Raw genomic sequence first — 20,865 nt, 5'->3', positions numbered from 1 at the left:
TAAAACTTTTATTGAAAGCTATAAAAACAAAAACGTGGCTCTAATACCATGTTCAAATAGACATTATAAATACAAATTTCTTCTTTACAATTATCTTTCTGTTGTCTATTTCTTCTCTAGTATTTCTCCGGCCGTGGCTTTCAGCATTTCTCATCGTTCATGTCGACGAATCTTGGCACAATTTGGTTTGGTCATTCACAGGATTTTTAATGGCTAATTTCCGTTCTCCGACCTTATTGTTAGTTGTGGCTTGGCCCTTCATCAGATTCTTTTAGCGGCTTGTCTCCGTTCTCCGGTATCTTTCCAGTCGCCACTTTCAACCTTTCTCGCCGGTATTACCTTGATCCAACCATTGACTTCGGATGCCTTTAATTTCTTCTCTTTTCCAAACTCAAGTTTACAGGGGGATGTTGAAATATTTTATATTTTTTAAATTAGGTTTATTAATATTTTTCTTTATGTTAGAATATTTTTATTCTCCGTTATTATATTTTCTTGTAAGGTTTATTCTCTTCCTTAATTAGTTTAGGTCTACTTTAGGGTTTCTGGTCACTATTCAATATAGAAGTAAACCTGAAGGCCTTACTAAGGGCCTTGTTTGATACATTGAAAATACAAGATGTATAAGTAGGGCATTGTTTGATACATTGAAAATACAAGGTGTAGCTCATACGTCTCTCTTCACTTCTACTCTCTTTTTTATTTCTCTTTCGTATTTTAGTATTTTATATATATATATATATATATATATATATATATATAAACAGTTATTTTAATAGTCACATTAATTTTTGAGAGACTTAAAAAAGAAACAAGAGAAATTTGTAGTATTACTAAAAAAAAAACACTGCTTGGAATCCATTGCTCTATGTGGAAAAGAGATTGAAAGAGATAGAGAGAGGAGGGAGAGACCGAATTTTGTGCCAAAAATCCATCTAGTCCGTGATAGAGTTGGTAGATCTTTGAAACAAAATCGAAGAAAAAATGGTCGCAATATTGAATATTCTAAAGAAGAAAATTGTTGCATATGAGAAAAGACAAAAACATACGTAATAAAATCATTTATTCCTCTTCAAATAGATTAAGGACAAAGTTGTCATTTACGGCCGGAAAAGATGAATGAAAAATCAACTCTCGCTTGTGCAAAATTGAAGATTAAAAGACAAAAGTAGCCCGCAAATTCTTAGCCACCCAGGGTAAACAGGAGAAAATAATAATTTTACAATTTAAGGAAATGCCGAAAGACCCAAATAATCCTGCCTGTTTTGTCTATAATGAAGAAAGAGGAAAGGTAGAACCGTAACTCTCATACAATCAAAGAAAAAACACTGTTTCGGATCCATTGCGGCTTTTTAATATATAGATAGATATAGATATAGAAGATATCTGGTGCGGAACAAACGCGGCTTCTGTCACGCTCGTATAGCGTAGTAGCAACTGAGAGTTGGGGGAGAGCCATGAGCAACGGACCGGCTGGTCATTTATCGCATCCATCCAAGTCGGGTCTCCCCCAGTTCGAGGAAGAGCATGACCCGGCCCGGATGGCCTCGGCCCTTCCGACCGGCGGAGGCTACCGGAAGAAGGGCACGGACGTGCGGGCCTGGCTGCTGGTGGACGTGACGGGGCAGGCACAGGTGATCGAGGCCGGCAAGCACGCCATCATGCGGCGCACGGGCCTACCAGTGCGGTACCTTCGGATCCTGGACCCGCATCTCTCGTACCCGTCGACTATGCTTGGTCGAGAGCGAGCCATCGTGATCAACCTGGAGCACATCAAGGCCATCATCACCGCCCAGGAGGTGCTGTTGCTCAACTTTCGGGAGCCATCTGTCACTCCTTTTGTTGAAGAGCTCCAGCGGCGGCTTATGCGTCACTACAACGCCACCACCGCGCAGGTTCGGGGCCTTTAAATTATCGTCCTTTTTTCGCTCTTATTGCGTGACGTAATGGTTTTTTTTTTAAGTGACGTAATGTTGTGTGTTAGTTTCGATACCTTCCCCCCGCCCCCCCTTCCCTGGCGACGCCTCCTCCACCACAACCACCATTATCAGGTTATCCACCACACCCAAGAGGCTGGAAAGCTGACGCGACGCCACCTCTCGTTCCATCCAAATTTCACGCCCAAGCTCTCTCACTCTTGGGCCACAGCTAACTCACACCGCCAAGTACCTCTAACCACCGTATACCGTCGACGATGACGCCGCCGGCTCTTATAAATCGTCTGATGCTGCCCATAAAATAACAGCCCATCAATCGGTTGAACAAGGATTTAATTAGAAGTCTTACGTTTTCCAATTATCTCGCTATGAAATTGAAAGAACACGAAATACAATAATAACTGATATAGGATTAGTTATGACTAATGAGTGAGTTATGACGAGTCGCCTGAAAATGGTGGTTGTGGTGGAGCCGGCATCGATTGCCAGGATAGAAAAACAGAAATTCTATGGTTAATATTTTTCTCATTTTATTTTACAAATCAAACTATTAGATTTATTAATAATCCTTAACCTCTTTCGGTAAGAGCGGGAATTTGACCTTTTCTTTAGATGCCAGACGTTAAAGTTGACTTTTTTTTTTTTTTTCTAAATGACGTGGCACTTTTTACCATTGGATTCTTTTAAAGCAATCTCAGCCGTGAACCGGTCTTCCATATCTGAAATGGGGAGGATCCGATTCCAACAAAATTCTTTATGTTTTTCCGTTTTGAAAAATGCTGCGCTTACAACTACTTCCACAAACAGATGTGTACAACTTGATGTGGAGGATACGTGGCTCTGCCAAATGGGTTGAAAAAACAAAACAAAATTAACAATAATCTTAGAGATCATATTTTTATCCTCGTGACTTTTAAAATTATTATTAAATTAAAATTTAAATATAATTTATTTAAAATTTAATAATAATTTTAAAAATTACATTAATTTAAGAAAATAAAAAAATGGTCCCTATACTCAACTAGGACGTTGAGAAAAGCCAGGCTGACGTGAAAGACTAGTCAGAGGGTCAGTTTTGTAGTGTGCGTTACAAATTTTTATTTATTTTTAGCCAATTCGGTCGTTAACTATTATTAAAATAAAAAATTTTTAAAAAAAAAATTTGCTCATTAAAGAGTTTTCATAACCGTTGAATTGCTAATGGATACAATTCCTAGATCATTAATAGCAATCTCACCAAAAGAAGTATATATATTAAGAATTTAAGTACTAATTTTTTTAAAGCACCATATTTTTATTATTTCATTTAAATATTATTTATTTTTTTTCTAATTTTTATATTTTTTAATTTTTCTAACTATTATATTTTTAAATATTTGTCTTATTCCAACGGTAATATTTTTAAGAATTTGTATTTTTCATAACGGTAATATTTTTGAAATTTTTGACGACGTGGAATTCAACGAAGAGTGACGACGAGACTTGAAAAAAAAAATGTAAGAATTTTTTATATAAAAAGTAAAAAAGTAAGTGAAAAAGTTTTGTTTTGTAGTAATTTTTTTTTTATTTGAATAATAGTAAAAAGTGAATGATGTAATATAAAAAAGTGAAAAAAGTTAAAATGTTGATTTTTTTGAGAAAATGTAATGAACAGTCACAAAATAAAAACAAATGCTTTGCCAAACAAAGCCGCTTTCATGGAGAGAAAATTACGCTCTTCAAAAATGGCGTTAAGCAAAATGGGTGAGAAAAGGCAAAGAACATGGATGAGAGAGGCATGGGTGAGAAAAGGAAAAGAAGAGGAGAGTTAAAAAAAAAAAAAAAAAAAAAAAAAGCTTTAATAATTTTTTATATATTTGGTGAGGCTGCAGGGCAAGGTTTAGGGCCTTTTTACCAAATTGTCTCACCAAAATAACTAAAAAATGATTTTGGTGAAACTGCTAATAATGCTTTTATAATCGAAGCCAAAATATTAAATAAATATCTTGTATAATTCTATAGAATTGTGAAATCTTTTTTTTTTCGTTAATAAATATCTTGCATAATTCTATAGAATTGTGAAATCTTTTTTTTTTTTTTTTTTTCTTTTTTGTTCATTATTAATTTCGGATTAATATTATTTAGTATCAACAAGATATTTTGTACCATTGAAATTAAATTTTACAACATTGTACTTTGCATCAAACAAACTTCTCCTTCTCAATGTTTGGTTCATCTACTCCAAAACTCTATTTTCACTCTCTAAATGTGTCGGGGTAAAAATGCGGGCGGTTAGTAATCGTTCGCTAACCGCTAACAGATTTTTAAGGCGGTTAGGAAAAGTTGATAACCACTAACTACCTATATATATAAAATTATATATAAATACATTAAACGACATTGTTTTTGTTTATATATATATATTAAACGATGTCGTATGTAGTAGGGTATTTTCGTATTACCATAGAAAAGACTAGTTTTGTTTTGTTTGTTTTTACTTGTTAATTTGTTAATCTTTTTTTTAATTTTCAAGGCGGTTAGCAGTTATTATGGTTATTAACCGCTAACTACCGGTTGTTCACGCTTTGTTCATTTAATTTTATTTCGAACTCAAGCTTATTACCGAGGTAGATAATTTGTTCAAGCTTGGCTTATTTATTTTTCAAATGAGTTCAAGCTTATTCACGAGCCGCTAAATTAACTTATTCATTCCTTATATAAAGTGATTATCATGACTCTTTTTTTTTTTTTTGTAAATCCATACTAATTATTAGTTAATTAATTATTGTTAAGATTTTATCATTTGAATTAATTAAATGAATTAACTTGAATCTTAAATAATCCAATCTCGAGTTTATATGTTTTTTTTTATAGTATGTATATAAATTCATTATGCGCGCACACACATATTCACACATTCACACAAACACACATATATCTATACGAAGACTCACAATAACAATAATTCAAACTATATCTATTATATTAAGGAAGATAATTCCTCTTTACTTGATATGTTCTAATAACAAAATTAAAACAATACTATAAAAATAAAGTTATATGAGTTTATACGAGCTTATACAAGTCGAGTCGTTTTATTGCGAGTATAACTCGTTTAATAACCAAACCCAATTTTGTGTTCACAGTTGGCTTATTTATTAAACGAACCAATTTCAAGTCGAATTTATAGGAGCGGGAATCGAGCAGGTTGTCAAACAGACTTGTTAATTTACTACCCTAATTGTAAAATTGAACTTATTTTGGAGTAATAGCGCAAATGTAGTTAGCATTTTCTCTGAATTGTGACAAATGGTATTAGAGAAATCTAGGAATATCATGCGACACTTGATCGCTACATGTGATGTGGCCCTAACCATAATATCAAGGATTTAAGTGAAAGAAATTATGATAATACAGAAAGTTAATTCCCACATTGCATTTGGGGTTTTCATTTTTAAGATGAGTTTTTGGGGTGGATTGTGATGATGTACCATGATGTACCATGGGTACTAATTCTTTCATTGATTTACCTAATACTAATCTTTATAAGTGACTCTTAAGAATTGTAACATTTACTAATCTTTTAAACTAATAGACCTTATGTGATTAGCCCCTTCACTAGATCGTGATAGCTTTACTTTCAACCACGTTAGAGGAGCTACATGAAACTCTTTCAAACCATAGTTATAGCTAGCTATTTTCTTTCTTTCTTTCTTTCTTTGTTTTTTTTTTTTTTTTTTTTTTGGTTTCAAATTTTTATGGTTAATCTTGGGATTAAAATTTGTACACTACGTTCGGTTGTACTTGTAAATAGTAATGCAACGATCAAAGTAATTGTTTTTGTTTTCTATGGCAATCTAATGTGTTACACAATTAACTTGATTGCTAAGCTAAGAAATCTTTAAGGAATTTGAAGAGCGGACCTTATTTTTCCTTTCTTTGTACTAATTTGTTATTTCTTTATGTGCTTTCTTTGATGGTTTTATAGGGGGAAAACGATGATGGTTCAAAGGGGAAGAGTTTGTATGAAGTGGAACAACTGCAATCAAGGGCTTGTAGTTCTCAAACATTCTCCGAAGAATTTTCGAAGTTCAAGGATCATCAAGATGAGTCACCTAAGGTGAAAGGACACGTTGATGTTGAGAGTCAAGATAGGTCAAAGGTTCTTCCATTTGAATTTGTTGCATTAGAGGCATGCCTTGAGGTTGCTTGCAGTTGCTTAGAAAGCGATGTAAGTTAATGTTTCTACTTGTACAGTACTTTAATAGCTTTTCTAACGGTTGGCCTTTATATATTTATATTTATATTTAAGGGTAACTTTACTTTAGACCCTCGAATTACCACGCGATTTAACAAGCCTCCTTTCAAGCTTTAAAACCTCTCAATTTGGACCCTTGAATTTTTAATTGCAATCAATTTGAACTTTTCCGTCAAATTTAGCCGTTAACTTCTAACAGCAATACCTAAAAAGACGAAAATATCCCTGATTTTTGTTTTTTTTTTTTAACTTTATTTTTTATTTAATTTGGAATTAAGGGTAAATTTGAAATTTTATTAAAAATTCAGGGGTATAAACATTATTGTCTCACTTTTAACGTTTAAAATTTGACGGAGGAGTTCAAATTTATTGCAATTGAAAATTCATGGGTCCAAATTAAAAAGTTTTGAAGTTTGGAGGCTTTGTCAAATCGCGTGAGAATTCATGAATCTAAAGTGAAGTTACCCTTATATTTATGTTGTCTAATTTACTTTTATGTGCTCTTTGTTTTTTCTTTTGTTATCTGTCTCCAAATTAACCAGGCAAGGGCATTGGAGCAAGAGGCTAATTTAGCGTTAGATAAGCTGAATGCAATGATAAGTAGTCTCACTTTAGGAAGATTTGGCCAAATTAAAAGCCATTTGGCTGAAATAACTGGACGTGTTCAAAAGGTTGAATGGTTTAAGGTTGTTGATTATTAGTTAGAAGCATATTTGCTTTTAATTGTGGTCATGCTCATCGCTTTCTTTAGGTAAGGGATGAAGTAGAACGCTTACTTGATGACGATGAAGATATGGCTAAGATGTATCTAACTGAAAAGACGTTGGTTCAGAAACACCTAGAAAATGCTTGTGCTTCCTGCATGAATCAGACAGATGACATAGTTGATGAAGGTTCTCATTCAGACATTGCTGACAGGCACGTTGACATACCATATATCACTATCATTTTTATCTTATGATGTTTTACCTTTACCATCTAGGATTTAACGTTGTATTTTATTTAGGATGCCTGCTGAAATCTCATCATTGGAAGCTAATGGGTGTTCCACTAGCTATGAAGGTGCGAGCACTATTCGGACTGCCGTGGACAACAACCTCGATGTAAAGGAGCTTGAAATGCTCTTGGAGCCATACTTTGTGCAAGTTAACGGTACACTAAAGAAACTATCCACGGTATGCAAGCCCAATAATTTTCCCACATCACTTTTCTTTTAAGCTTCCATTTTTTTTAAGACATAATTCCTAAAAGAAAAGCTCTCATCTGAAGAAGTTGATGTCCTCATTACTCATTATATATGTCCTTTTGAGCCTTAGATTCACAATGGGCTTTTTAAAGTTCAATCCAAATTTAGAAACCAAACTACTTTTTGCTTCCTTATTCAATTACACCACACATTGGCTTCCTATCCTTTCTTTATACCATTTAAATATGGAAAAAAAAATATATACATTTTACTCCTCTAAAGTTTCACCAAATTTTTAATTTGGCCTTCAATATTTAAAAATTGACAATGTACCCCAACAAAATATCAATAATTTGCAATATAGTCACTCTGTTAGATGTTTCCATCAAATTTGACGGAAAATGGCTCACATGCACCACATGTGCGCTTTTTGGTTTTAAATTTTCAAAATTATCCTATGTCTTTTGGGAGAATTCCAAAAATGCCTACAATTAAATAAATCAAAATCCAAAAAATTAATAACAATAATTAATAACAAAATATTGGACAGCCACCCCTTTGGCCATTTTCGAAATGGGGGTGCAAGCCACCCCTTCGAGCCAGATTAGGAGTGGCAAACCACCCACATCTAGCCGGATGGGGGGTGGTTTGCCCAACCAAAATTTTTTATTTTTTATTTTTATTTTTTTGTTCTTCTCGTTTTTTGGTTTTTTTTTTTTTTCTTTCTTTTTTCTTTCTTTCAAAAATATAAGGACAATTAGGTATTTTCAATAATTTTTTAAGAGAAACTGAAAATTATTAACAGATAGGTTACATTGCGAATTTTTGATATTTTGTTGGAGTATATTGTCAATATTGTTGTGCCAATATTATCACACCAAGAATTGGTGGATGTGGGAAAAGGCATTATCTGAATGGGTATTTGCAAGGTATTGCAACGCCCCTGCTGTGCTTCGGTACAAAATCGGATCAACCAAAGTCGGATCAACCTTGGGTTTTTGAGAATGGACAAAACCAAGGGTTGTGCCATGTGCAGAGTCTCAGTGAGGAATCCATGTAAAATGGCATTACTTGCATCAATTTGGTTGATGGGCTATCCATATGAAACCGCAAGAGATAAAATGACTCGAATAGTAGTTGGTTTAGTAACCAAACTATGAGTTTCTCCAAAATCCAAGACAGGGTAGAAGAATGTTGGCTCGTTTAATGAGGGTAGGAGGATGTTGGATGTTGGACCTCATATGACTATAAATAGCCATAGATTTCAAGCCTTCAACAACACAACTTCTCAAAGAAAGAGAAGAGTAAGTGAAGAGAGTGAGAGAGCTCTCAAGAAGAGCAAGAAAAATGCAGAGTAGTGTTTTTCTAAGAGTGAGCAAAAACACAGTGTATTTTTCAGGAGTGTGAGAGATACATTGTGTGTGTGAGATCAGTTGATCCACATTTCGTAGTTCATTCAAGTGAGATAGTCAATATCTTTCGTGTTCTGTGGACATAGGCATTATTGGCCGAACCATGTATAAATTCTTGTCTTGTTGTTTTTTGTGTGTTTGTACGTGTTTATAGTACTAATCAAAATACACTAACAAGGTTCTGTCTAAGGAGACTGGGTTTTAAGTGGGACCGGTGTGACCCTTCCTCTTTCCCAACAATGAGCAATAGGCTAGAGATGACGAAGTCGTGGCATCCGGTGCATTGGGGAAAGGCTCTGTAGGAGGAGAAAAGGGGTGAGGAGCAATTGGAGAAAAGGGAGGCATGACATCTGGTGCGTTGGGAAGAGATGCTGGCACTAACGGAGACACAAGATGGAAAGCATATAGTGGAAGGAAACCAACTGGAAGGTGGATTAGAAGTAGGAACGGCAGGGGGAAACACAGGTTGGAATGGGAAACGAGTTTCATTAAAAATAACATGTCCTACTGTAGATACCACCAGAGGAAATTTCAAGGCACTTGTAGCTATTGTGAGGTATATGGCGTAAGGTAGGGCTAGCACTCACAACCAAATGGCTTTAACAACCCATAATCTAGTGGCTTTTTAAACTGAAGCTCAAAGGGGGTTTTGGGATGTGTGGCAATAGCAAGGAGTTGATTTATGAAATAGCAAGTTATATCAAAAGCATCATCCCAATACCGGAAAGGAATGTGGGAATGAGAGAGTAAGGCAACGCAGGTATCAATGATCTGACGAAGGCGCCTCTCAACATTCCCATTTTGATGATGAGTGTAAAGGCATGTTTGACGATAGGGGATGCCACACGATGCAAGAAGTTTTTGCAATCGGAAAAATCCACCCCCACCATCGGTTTACACCACCTTGATAGTGCGTGAGAAGAAATTCTCAACAAGGAGTTTGAATTTATGGAAAATAGTGAACTCTTTTGATTTGTAAGATTAAGGGAAACATCCACAGATATTTGCTATGATCATCAACAATCGAAAGGAAATATCTTTTATTTTTAGATGATAAGGTTGGGGAAGGATCCTATACATCAAGGAAAAGAAGATCCAAGGGATCTTTGGAAACATAAATAGTATAGCCAAAATGCAATCGATGAAGTTTGCTTGCTGATAGGTGGGACAAACTTACTGAATTTTAGATGACAAAACAAGTAGGTTGTGTCTGGACAAAATGCGATGCACCACAAGAGGAGCTCGATGACTAAGGCGATGTTGCCATTGATCAAGAGACACACATTCACCCACAAAAGCAGCATGAGAACCAACAGATAGAGAAGAGGAAGGGGGCCAAGGGTAAAGACCCCCCTTACTTGAGCCTTGGAGGAGGAGCTTCCTCGGGTGAAGATTTTTGACATAGAAAAAATAGGGGTGAAATCCGATAAAAACTTGGTTATCATGTGTAAATTGGTTAACTGAAATCAGATTCTTTTGAAATTGGAGTTACATGAAGGAGATTTTGCAAAGAAAAATTATGGTTAGTAGTGTAACGCCCCCACAATTAGCATTGACCAGCCTGGCAGGGTTACCAGCAATTACCTGAGTTTAATTAACTGGTGGCTAAATGGAGAATTGCCCCTCTAAGCATTATCATAGTTAATGCATAGGAATGTGAAATAAATTTGAGAAGTCTATAACCATTACAGGTACAAGTAAAATCCTCAATTCAAAGACATGGAGCAACTAACGGTAAAGTAAGGCAAACTTGAAGACAGCATGAAGATCTTAAAACAAGGTTTGAGATGGCAACCATAACAATGTGGAGTTCTAAGAACAAGATTCCTATAAGGGTAATAGCTGCAAAAGTCTAAGGACTTAGTAAGTAAACCTCACAATTAGGTATGACATGAGCTCATTATTATTAAGTAGAAATAAACGTGCAGTTTTGGTAAACGTTGAAAGGAGGTGTTATCTTCATTAATACACCTTAAAAAAAATATTGTTTGGTGGATAAAAGGTGGCGTACTCCCGGTAGCAATTGTCTAAGTGTTTTAATTCAAAAAAACTAATGTTTTATAGGTCATAACTATCATATATGGTCTACCCGAGATATTACCCATTCTCAGCAGGGATGACCCTATCCTGAGGCACCTGTAATACAATGCCAGTGCCCCGACCATTGTACGCTACCTTTCATAACACTAGCAGCCCAACCAAGTCCGATCTCGGGTGGTCCACGCTACTAATGATGTACGTCCTGCAGTGATCGTCCGTTAAGGCTGCGCTGGTCACGAAACAACCATTGAATCCAAGGCTCATATAACAACACACATGTTTGACCATAGAATTAAGTTTATAGTAAGCCAATAGCCATTATATTTAGCACACATACCGGTGTACTATGTCATACAATGTATCTTATCAACAAGTTATTAAAGTAGTTACCAAGTTATTACAAGAAGTAGACATGCTCATATCATATGCATGGTCAATCAGCTGACATATCCCAAGTTTTAAGGAAAGTGTTCGTAAGTGTTTACTTAAAGCATTCCCAACAGCTCCCCTATCTGTTTCCTACATTTAGGAAAAATGTCAAAAAATTCACAAACAAACACCCACAGTAGAGTCCCTAAATCTGCCACAAACATAAGGATCGCTACAGTAGAACCCAATATATTGGGTTCCACTGTAGCAATCCTTATATTTATTAAAATATAAAAAAAAAAACTCAATTCTCTCTCCTCTCACATCTTTTCACGCAACTCATATTCTCTTCTCCTGTTCTTCTTTCTTCTTCATTTGTTCTTCCTCTTCTTCTTCGTCCAAGGTCCCATGGCACTCTGCAACCAAACCACATACCCATTTCTTGTTCCACATCATAGAAGAACCCAAAAAAATATTCAAAATCAGAGGCTTAATTTAAGGTCCAAGACCGGAGTGAGAAGAGAGTGTTGATGCTCTCTTGGTGAGGATGACTCGAAGATCACCATGGGGGACCTTGGAAGAGGCAAATCAGAACTGCAAATCAAATTCTTACCATCCCCTTTTGGTTCCTTAAATTAAGAAAGGTCTATCTAGTGGAGAGAAAAAGATCAGACTGTACCATCTTCTTTGAGTATGAGTTTTATGATGTAGATATGTTTACAAGCACACTAGTTGGAGAAACATCGAGAGATCAGAGAAGAAAGAGAGAAGACGTGTGGGAGAGAGAGAAATCGGAGAAGAAGAAGACCAGAGAGGTGTGGGAGAAGACTTGGTCGCTTGCAGAAGATGAGACGATGAGAGAGAGAGAGAGAGAAATAATGATAATAATAATTTTTTTTTAAAGTAGAAATAAAAATAATATTTTAATCGTACTAGAAAAATTTAAAAGAAGCTATTGTGGAGTACATTTAAATAGGGAAGTAAAAAGTAGTTTTGATCCTTACATTTAGGGAAAATGAAGAGGAAGCTGCTGGGAATACTCTTACCTCACACACTCGACCGAGTCCTCCAACATCACAATTCCCTACTATAACGAAATGTGACACATCGTCATAAGCAGTACTAGAGAACTCTCTAAGTTACATAATAAGTTCATTCCTAGCGAAAGGGGTCGTCAAAACCCTAAACTCACATATTTGGGTCTCTAGCGTACTTCCGTTCTCTGGGCGAACGTTCGGCCAAAGAGTAGAAACTCTTGGCCAAAAGCTACAAACATAATCCTATGCTTCTAAGGTGTTTTACACTTACGGAGTTTAAATTCTTTTGAAAGCGTTTTTAGATTTTGTAAGAAATTGGGTACAAGAGCTTGTCATAGTATCTTTAAAACTTTATAACATTAGGAAAACAGTAAGAACAATCATGAAAGTTATGGAAAAAGGCAAGGGGTTACCTCTAGAAGATAGCCAACTCCTCCAATCTCCTCCATCTTTCACAAAATCATTCTTTACACTAGGTTTTAGGGTTTCATGGGTGCAGGGGAGGCCGAGGGTCGAATGAGGGTCTTATATAGGGGCTTAGGGTGCGATATTGTCTGGAAAAGTGGATAATGGGTTAAAAATGCTTTTCAAGGTGTCAGAGAACGTTCGGGTACTATTGGGCGAACATTCGGGTACTATTATATGTTGGATAAAATGGTTCAAGCGTACGTTCTGGGGTATTGCCCACTGGGTTAAAGACTGGTCAACGTACGTTCGGGTGGTCCCCTCCGTACGTTCTCACTAAAGCCAGGTGCGTACGTACAGGTGGTCCCCTGGCGTACGTTCGGTCAGAAAAGGTTGGGGCCTAAGTTTTGCCTCAAAAAGCTTCAGGAGTTGAGTTACATACAAGGCTTCGGTCTTTTTGTTTTAAAACTGTGTTTTACAAAATCATTAATTGTTTTTGTAGTGAGTCATTAATCTATTTAAAAATTGTTGTTTTTATCAAGGTATTACAAGTAGCGGGTAAACGAGCTAAGCCAGTGTGAAGAATATTCAAACCTAGGCCATTGTCAACTCATATTTGATCGTCGAACCCATATTTGATCTGTTCCACGATACTCATTAGCACACATGTTTAAGTTGCACAAATCATTTGTAAGATGATGAGTTGAACCGGTATCATGGTACCAATTGAAATTAGATGGCACTTGTTGAGTAGCAGATTTGACAGGGTCACCTTGGTAGGAATGATCAAAGCGATGATAACATTTTGCTGTAGTATGACCAACTTTAAAGTGGAGTTGGAAAAGTTGGATGGCTGGTTGGAGTTGGAGAAATAGCCACAACCAGTATTGGGGAAGCCATGGCCTCAGCCTCTACGGCCACATCTTGCATCTTGAGAGAAGTGGCGCTAATTTTTGTGTTGGGTGAAGCTATTTCGTTGAGAAACATTAACACTTGATACAAACAAATTCGGGGTACCGGTATTGTACGACGAGTCTTTTGGGATAGCTTCAACCCTACCAAGAAAGAGTAAAAGACTTGGATAGACCACATGGAGTTGAACTATAGCATGATTATCTTATTACAATATATATTATACTTATATTGCATCCGTGATGCCATTTTCAAATGATAAAGTGTAAATTTGCATTGTTACATGTGATTTATAAATATTTGACTTCACCATGTAATAACATGTACATTGTGTGTATTTATACTCACTAAGTCGTGGACTTACACTTGTATCTTTTCCACCTATAAAACATGTGTTATTTTATAGATAGTTATCTAGATGGAAGTTCCTAAGAGGCGTCATGTCCTTTTGGAGAGTATGCGTAATATCATTATTTAGGACCTAGATCCCGATTGGTTGGACAATATGTGGAGCGGTGGAGGAGAAACCCAGCCACAATCTGATTGAGATTATTTACATGTGCATGCTTTATCTCCTTATGACTATGCTTTGAAACTTGATGTTATTTATGACTTCTAGATTTGGTTTTGTAATCTTTCATTTTGATGATTGGTCTTTGACCGTATTTTTGGAGGGCCTACTATCTATGTTATGATGATTTAATTAGCAGTTATCTCTATTTATAAGTAAAAAAGTCTTCCACTACAGGCTCTCTTCAGAGAGTGTGAGATCCCTGAGTATTCCTTGAAAAATATGGATGTGAGATGAACTATGAAGTTAATTACCAATAAATTAATTTTACTCGGGCGTTACAGATTTCATATAGCTATTTTGACAAAATATTGGTTGCAAGTTGTAGAATATAACAAATTGGCTGGTCCTATACCAATGGAAATCATTGAGAGATGAACTCAAATGCATACCAGTTGAAACTACCAAGCCATATCAAGACGTATGATGTATTCAATGTCAAGCACCTTGTTCCGTTCACAGAAGATTTATAGGATGAGGATGTGAATTCAAAGGCGAATTCTCTCCAACCTAGGGAGGATGATGTAGGGCGGACTGCATTTGATTTCTTGAAGAATTTTGAATTAGATGTGGGTGTCTAGACGCGGTCCAAACACGTCTTGTGGGCTCGTTGGAAATGCTTCAGGAAGGAGATCCGAGAGCCCCTCACCAAGGCCGTCACCAAGGCATCCTGACGGGCTGTGATTTTCCTAATGAAGACACGATAAAATCAAGCGATACCATGCTAGTCTAGTATCATGTCCTAATGCCATCACATCAATTTGACAGAACCAACTTTCTTTTAATGTGGTAGTAGGGTTTCGACTTTTTTTTTTTTTTTAACAGAAACCTGTAGGTTTCATTGATAAAAGATCAAGAGCATAAATCTATTACAACACGGAGCATAAAGTTCTGAAAAATCCTAGTCAAATGCTATGAAGTTACAAATTTATAAATACAATCACAAATTCTTACAATTAAGTACATATCTATGACTTCAAGCTTCCGTTACCCCATGTACAACTACAGTTAAGGAACAGATCTGCTCCGAGTAGACTAGATCTAGGACATGGGTAACCCAAATACAAAAAAAAACAAAAATCAAAAAAAAAAAAAACTAAAAAAAACTAAAAAACTAAAAATTCGGCCGTGAGAGATAAACCCTCACACTGATCTACTCCTCCTTGGCCCAAAGGTTAGGAGACAGTTCACATCCTTGACCCAAAGGCCAAGACAAAGATCACATCCTCAACCCAAAGGCCAGGACAAAAAGAATCAAAAAATCAAAGTAAAAAAACTCAAAAAAAAAAATTCCTACGAGCAGCAGCAGAGGAGCACAACATTATAAACATCCCCAAGAAGACACACCTTGGCTAATGAAGACGATCAGATCTAAGTTTGAAAGAACTAGATCTAAAATACACCCGCTAGAAACGAAGACCCGAAAAGACCACAGAAAAGACACTGAGCACTGCTACCAGAGAAAGGATCTAGATCTTCCCTCATCTCTAATTGCTTCTTCTTTGCTGTTGCCCAGAGGAAAAGAGAAGGAGAATTCTAAGTACTATGTAAACATACTTAGGGTGGCTTAGAACGCAACTTTTGATTATTGTTATTGGTTTTTTTAGTAAGAAACACTCCCCCCCCCCCCAAAAAAAAAGAGATTGATATTTGTGGTTTAGCGTTCAGACTGCATAGCAAAAATGTTAGGACAAGCAAACTTTAATTGTCGATGCATTCACAAGATGGGTGGCTTCCCTTTTTAACATGTAGTTTTTTTTTTTTTTTTTTTTATTCATAAAAGATAGGCGGAGGCGACTAAAGTGGCTACTCTACTTAGGTGTGATCATAGTAGCATTGGCTCACTAGGAATTGCAGGCACTTCCTGAAATCCAATTGAACCATAGCTTGACTCAGTCCCATCAGGACATCACTGGGATAACTGGGACCCATGGTAGTTTACACTAATCAGCCATGAAGATTTCCATTGCGGGATTTGAACCCATACCTTAGTAGGTACCTTACCACTTTGAGGATTTTCTTGTGATCATTGAACTACCACCTTAGATGGTTTTAAGATGTAGTGTTGTTGTAGATAGATCTCACTTGGGCATTTGCAAAGAAAATGAACTAATGTTGTCCACCCTTAGGTATTCATTAAAATTTTGAAAATATGTATTATATTCTTAATAAGCATAAAATGGGTTAGGACTATAACATTGGACTCCACTTTAAAAATCAATCTCTATACATGGTTTCCTTTTATTTCAAGCTGCATCCTATTGACTTCGCCATTGTTAGAACATGTATGTGATGATAGTTTTTTGTGGTTCTCTTGGAAGCTGAGGGAGTACGTAGACGACAGCAAAGACTACATCAACCTAATGATGGATGACAAACAGAACCAGCTGCTGCAAATGGGGGTGATGTTAACAACAGCAACCCTTGTGTTGTGTTGCTTTACAGTAGTGGCTGACGTTTTGGGTATGCACATCCGTATCGAGCTGTTCAATGATCAAATGACAGGCATGAAAAACTTCTTGTGGATTGTTGGGGGTGGCACCGCTGGGATGATTTTCTTATATGTGTTCTCTATTGCCTGGTATAAACGCAAGAGATTCCTATAGTAGCCCATTGATTGGTACTGCTCCTTGTGTTTTTCTGCATGTCTATGCACCCCTTGGCATTGTATCATTGACATGCTTTGTTTGCAGTAAACAAAGTCACCATCTGAAATCAGGGGCGGAAAGCAGGATTTTCAACTTGGGGGATGAACTTAAATAAATACATGATCACATAGAAATATATAATCTGTCTTTATATATGCCGAGTGTGTTCCCTATATATGCAGAGTGGGGTACTCAAAAGTTACAAAATATTTGACCAAATATATAAAAGAACAAAAAAAAAAAAAAATAGAAAATGCTTAAAAATCTTGTCTCCATTTTCTTTGACAATTAGTAGGAGGCAAACATGAAAAAAGTACGGTCCAATATGGCAAGCCAATAAATACACGAGTAATGTTATGGACCATCTTTTTATCCTATTTTTATCATCCTAAAGTTGATGTGATTTTTAAAATCACTATTAAATTTTAGATGAATCATACTTGAATTTTGATTCAATAGTGATTTTTATGCCCAATGTGCCATGTGGTCTCAGACTTTCAGTTACCCAAGCCAAGCTGACCACTCTACTCTAAAACATTCTATCTGCAATTTGTAGAAAAATAAGCACACTCCTATACTTTGTTTTTCTATACATCCGAATACAAAAACTCACATTTACAATTCACTCGGCAATCAACTATATTCTATACTATGCACCAACTATAGTATCTAGCAAATATTGTAGCTGATTAGACGTTTCCTTATTAAATTTATGACTTGGTCTCAAGAAAAAAAAAAAATGTAAAATTAGTCATTGTGATTTTTCTAACTTACAATTAGCTTCTTGTGGTACTAAAATGAATTCAAAGGTCCCTGAGGTATGTCAAAAAAATAATTTAATCCCTACAATCAAATTCCGTCCACAAATTTAACATATTCTGTTAGTGTGACACTGACTTAAATAGGACAAGTATCACAATTTTATTAATTCTAATATTTTACGCTATCAGAATCTATTAAATCAGTCAACGAAATTTGACTGTAGGAACTAAATTATTATTTTTTGGATATCTTAATGACCTTTAAATTCGTTTTGATACCACATAGTGTTAATTGCAATTCAAGTAAACTACATCAACTGATTTTACATTTTTTTTTTTTTCAAAAAAAGAAAATTAGAAATTTTGTGGGACTTGAACTATATCATTGGATTGGATCCCTCAAAAATCAGCTGTGAGCTTGGTGTCAACTTGATTATGGTAGGTTCAGTTTTGAACAAAAAATAAATCACCTAAAATAGCAAATCAAGTGTATTGGACCCAACAAAGAAATGCAATTTCTTGAGCGTAATGACTTGATGCCTTGACAAGTTGACATAATGCTATGCAGAGTGCAGAGCTCAAAGTCCCACAAAAAAGTAGTTTCAAGTCTCAAATTAGGTCTGGAGTTTGGTCAGAAGCCAACGGGAAGAAACTAATTGGATGGGGGTATTTCCAGTTTTCTATGTTGCAAGAGGAGGGAAAATGTGAAAAGAAAAATTATGGGGGGACAAATATAGCATTTTTGAAGGGACAATTTTTAAAAAATGACATATTTTAAGAAGAATTTTAAAACTTTTGGGGGGACGAATGGTATATGTGGGTCCGCCCCTATCTGAAATACTTGCCATTTTTTTTAAATATATATATATATATATATAGATGAGTAAAAAGAATACAACATAACAATACAAAAGAAGAAATGTACAAAAATCAAATCAAACACCAATAAAATAACATGGAGGAGCAAAAATAAAGTTTCGTAAGATCTTCTAGTGCTGGTCGATAACGTTGTGTATGCCTTCTTTTTTTCAGGATAAAATTAATAGGAAGGTTTAGACAATCATATATCTGACCATATTGTTATTCCCCACAATGCTATAAATCATAGTTTTATCCCATTTTTATTTTACTTTGTTGATGTGACGATTAGATTAATTTTTTTAAAATAATAGCTGATTCAAGGACTAATTAAGAATGCCTCATTAATAATGTAAGACAAAAGTATAGTATATAGCATTTTTCTGTATTGAATAATGCAGATGACATAAAATTACTTAATCATGCAAGTAAATGGTTTAATTATGATCAGCAAATCCTAAATCATATTTTTCCTAATTATTTAAAACCACCTTCTAGAACTCAACACTACCCCTTCCCATTTTTAAATATTTGGATAGGTAATGGCTCCCAAAAATTACTCAGCTTAAAAAATCATAATCACTAAAGAAGTTCTTTAATTGATTTTAGAAAATCATCTCTCATGGCCCATATGTTACGGACATATATCTTAAATAATTGTAACCCAAATTCACCAGGATTAAAAGAAGCATAATATATAAGGGTTGATTAGGACTATCATGTTAGTATTGTGAAAAAATTGTAAGATAAAAATGTGGTTTTTAGTATTATTCTTTAGTAAACGCTGTAGTACCTTAGGCTCACTCTGCTTCCATTAAGGGCCTAAAAATATGTTTAACACTCAAAAAGTCCATTTGAAGAAAAAAAGTACTCGTTTGGTAAACAAAATTGAAAACACTTTGAAGAGCCCAAAAAGCTCAAAAATGGCCAAAATACACTTTTTAACTTAACTTTATTTCTCAAACACAACTCTAAACATGCTCTAAGCATTTGAATAGACTACCCGACATTGCGTTTTATTTACATAATTACTGTAGCAGTGTGACTTGGGTTGTCACAACCATCGGTGAAAATAGACTGTAAAATTCTTTTTACATGATATGCATTATTGTGAAGATATTGTTCAGTAATTTGAGGCATACTAGTGAAGTTAAAGAAAGTTGGACTGACGAAGGGAAACCTTATCTTCATCCACAAAACTCAGCAGAACTGGTGGTTGTCCTCGTATCAAAAGAGACAGAGAGAGAGAAAGAGTTGTAATGGTAGCTCTCTAAATGAGTTCAATAGGCCAAAGCATATTGATGGCACTGACTGTTACAGTCAACAGGTTTGCTTCTTCAAACGTGCAGGCAGTCCATAGAAGAGAAAGGAAAAGACCAACTGCTGCAACCACCACCACCTCAGATTTAGGAAGGAGAGGTCTCCTCCTCTTATCCACGGTGGCTGCTGCTCCCCAAGTCACTGTCTCCGGGACTGAGCTTCTTCAAAGTACTATGACATATTTTATCTGTTTAATTAATCTCTCCCCATCACCTTCTCTAGTGCTTATTTCTTTTCATTTCCAGTACCCTTTAGTTTGGATTGTTTAGCAATTGATAATCTTTTCAGAGTATCTGAAGAAGTCAGAGCAAAACAAGGCCAAAAATGACAAGGAGGTAAACATTTCCTGTTGAAACTGCTGTGCTTTTAATGTTGTCATGGAAGAACAAGATTTCCTTTTTCAAGCAAAATTGAACCATTCTAGTTAATGGGGCATTCTCTTCTTTCTTTCTTTCTTTTTTGCAGAGGCTGGAAAGTTATTACAAGCGGAATTACAAGGATTACTTTGAGTTCGTGGAAGGATCTTTGAAGGAGAAGAAAGAGCAGCTCTCAGAATCAGAAAAGGGTATTCTTGATTGGCTTCAAAAAAACAAATGAAAAAGTCTATTCGAATTACTTCTGGAAACTATAGAAGCTGCTTAAAAGGGTATTCTTGATATATATGCTCATTGTTGACATGAAAATCCAAATGATATTATTTGGGTATACAGTACCCAGCTGAATGAGTAATCATTTGTTGTTTAAAGCTCATTTTAACTAATTAGGACAATTAATTTACACATATCATGAATGAATTCCTTCTGTGATAATCAAACTTTCTCATTCGTTTATCGTGGGGTGAGAAATAGCTTTGAGAACAAAGTTTTCTTTCAAATTCAGTTTATTAAATTAATATATGTTAATAAAGCATGTGATTCTCACATCTATTTTTTAAAATACCTGTCAGAATCACATGCATTTGTTAGAATATAGTATTGTCATATTCGGTTTCATATTTTCTTTATCAATGTATTTACCATAGTATGTTGATAGTAATCAAATCCCTACATTGTTTGAATTCAATATACCCACCACATTTTTCCTAAAAAAATGGGTTATTTGTATTTTAAAGGCATCAAGACAATAACAACAAAATGTAGCTCTAAGGGCAATTTTCTAGTAGTGGAGGTAGA

At 35.5% G+C, this 20,865-nt stretch overlaps 2 protein-coding genes across 2 annotated transcripts; both read left to right on the top strand.

Annotated features, from left to right (window-relative positions):
• Window positions 1-1,431: 1,431 nt before the first annotated feature.
• Window positions 1,432-16,741, top strand: LOC132177567 (magnesium transporter MRS2-3-like). The gene is made up of 6 exons (XM_059589940.2): window positions 1,432-1,895; window positions 5,905-6,147; window positions 6,717-6,845; window positions 6,926-7,092; window positions 7,181-7,349; window positions 16,428-16,741. Exons 1-6 carry the CDS (start codon window positions 1,458-1,460, stop codon window positions 16,710-16,712), a joined length of 1,431 nt encoding a protein of 476 aa, XP_059445923.2. The 5' UTR covers window positions 1,432-1,457; the 3' UTR covers window positions 16,713-16,741.
• Window positions 16,742-19,542: 2,801 nt separating this feature from the next.
• LOC132179575 (photosystem I reaction center subunit N) lies at window positions 19,543-20,474 on the top strand. Its single transcript, XM_059592316.2, has 3 exons — window positions 19,543-19,861; window positions 19,982-20,028; window positions 20,159-20,474. Exons 1-3 carry the CDS (start codon window positions 19,648-19,650, stop codon window positions 20,288-20,290), a joined length of 393 nt encoding a protein of 130 aa, XP_059448299.2. The 5' UTR covers window positions 19,543-19,647; the 3' UTR covers window positions 20,291-20,474.
• Window positions 20,475-20,865: the final 391 nt, after the last annotated feature.

This window comes from Corylus avellana, chromosome 4, assembly GCF_965113065.1.
Source record: "Corylus avellana chromosome 4, dhCorAvel1.hap1.2, whole genome shotgun sequence".
In the NCBI taxonomy this organism is placed as follows: Eukaryota; Viridiplantae; Streptophyta; class Magnoliopsida; order Fagales; family Betulaceae; genus Corylus; species Corylus avellana.
The sequence above is the reverse complement of the archived record's forward strand: the minus strand, read 5'-3'. Positions and strand labels throughout refer to the sequence as shown.

Bases quoted from the DNA above. Each gene is read 5' to 3' on its own strand.
- LOC132177567 (XM_059589940.2), top strand. From the start codon at position 1,458: ATGAGCAACGGACCGGCTGGTCATTTATCGCATCCATCCAAGTCGGGT. The intron at 1,896-5,904 runs GTTCGGGGCCTT...ATGGTTTTATAG, and splicing joins ACAACGCCACCACCGCGCAG to GGGGAAAACGATGATGGTTC. The intron at 7,350-16,427 runs GTATGCAAGCCC...TTCTCTTGGAAG, and splicing joins CACTAAAGAAACTATCCACG to CTGAGGGAGTACGTAGACGA.
- LOC132179575 (XM_059592316.2), top strand. From the start codon at position 19,648: ATGAGTTCAATAGGCCAAAGCATATTGATGGCACTGACTGTTACAGTC. The intron at 19,862-19,981 runs GTACTATGACAT...TAATCTTTTCAG, and splicing joins CGGGACTGAGCTTCTTCAAA to AGTATCTGAAGAAGTCAGAG. The intron at 20,029-20,158 runs GTAAACATTTCC...TCTTTTTTGCAG, and splicing joins AGGCCAAAAATGACAAGGAG to AGGCTGGAAAGTTATTACAA.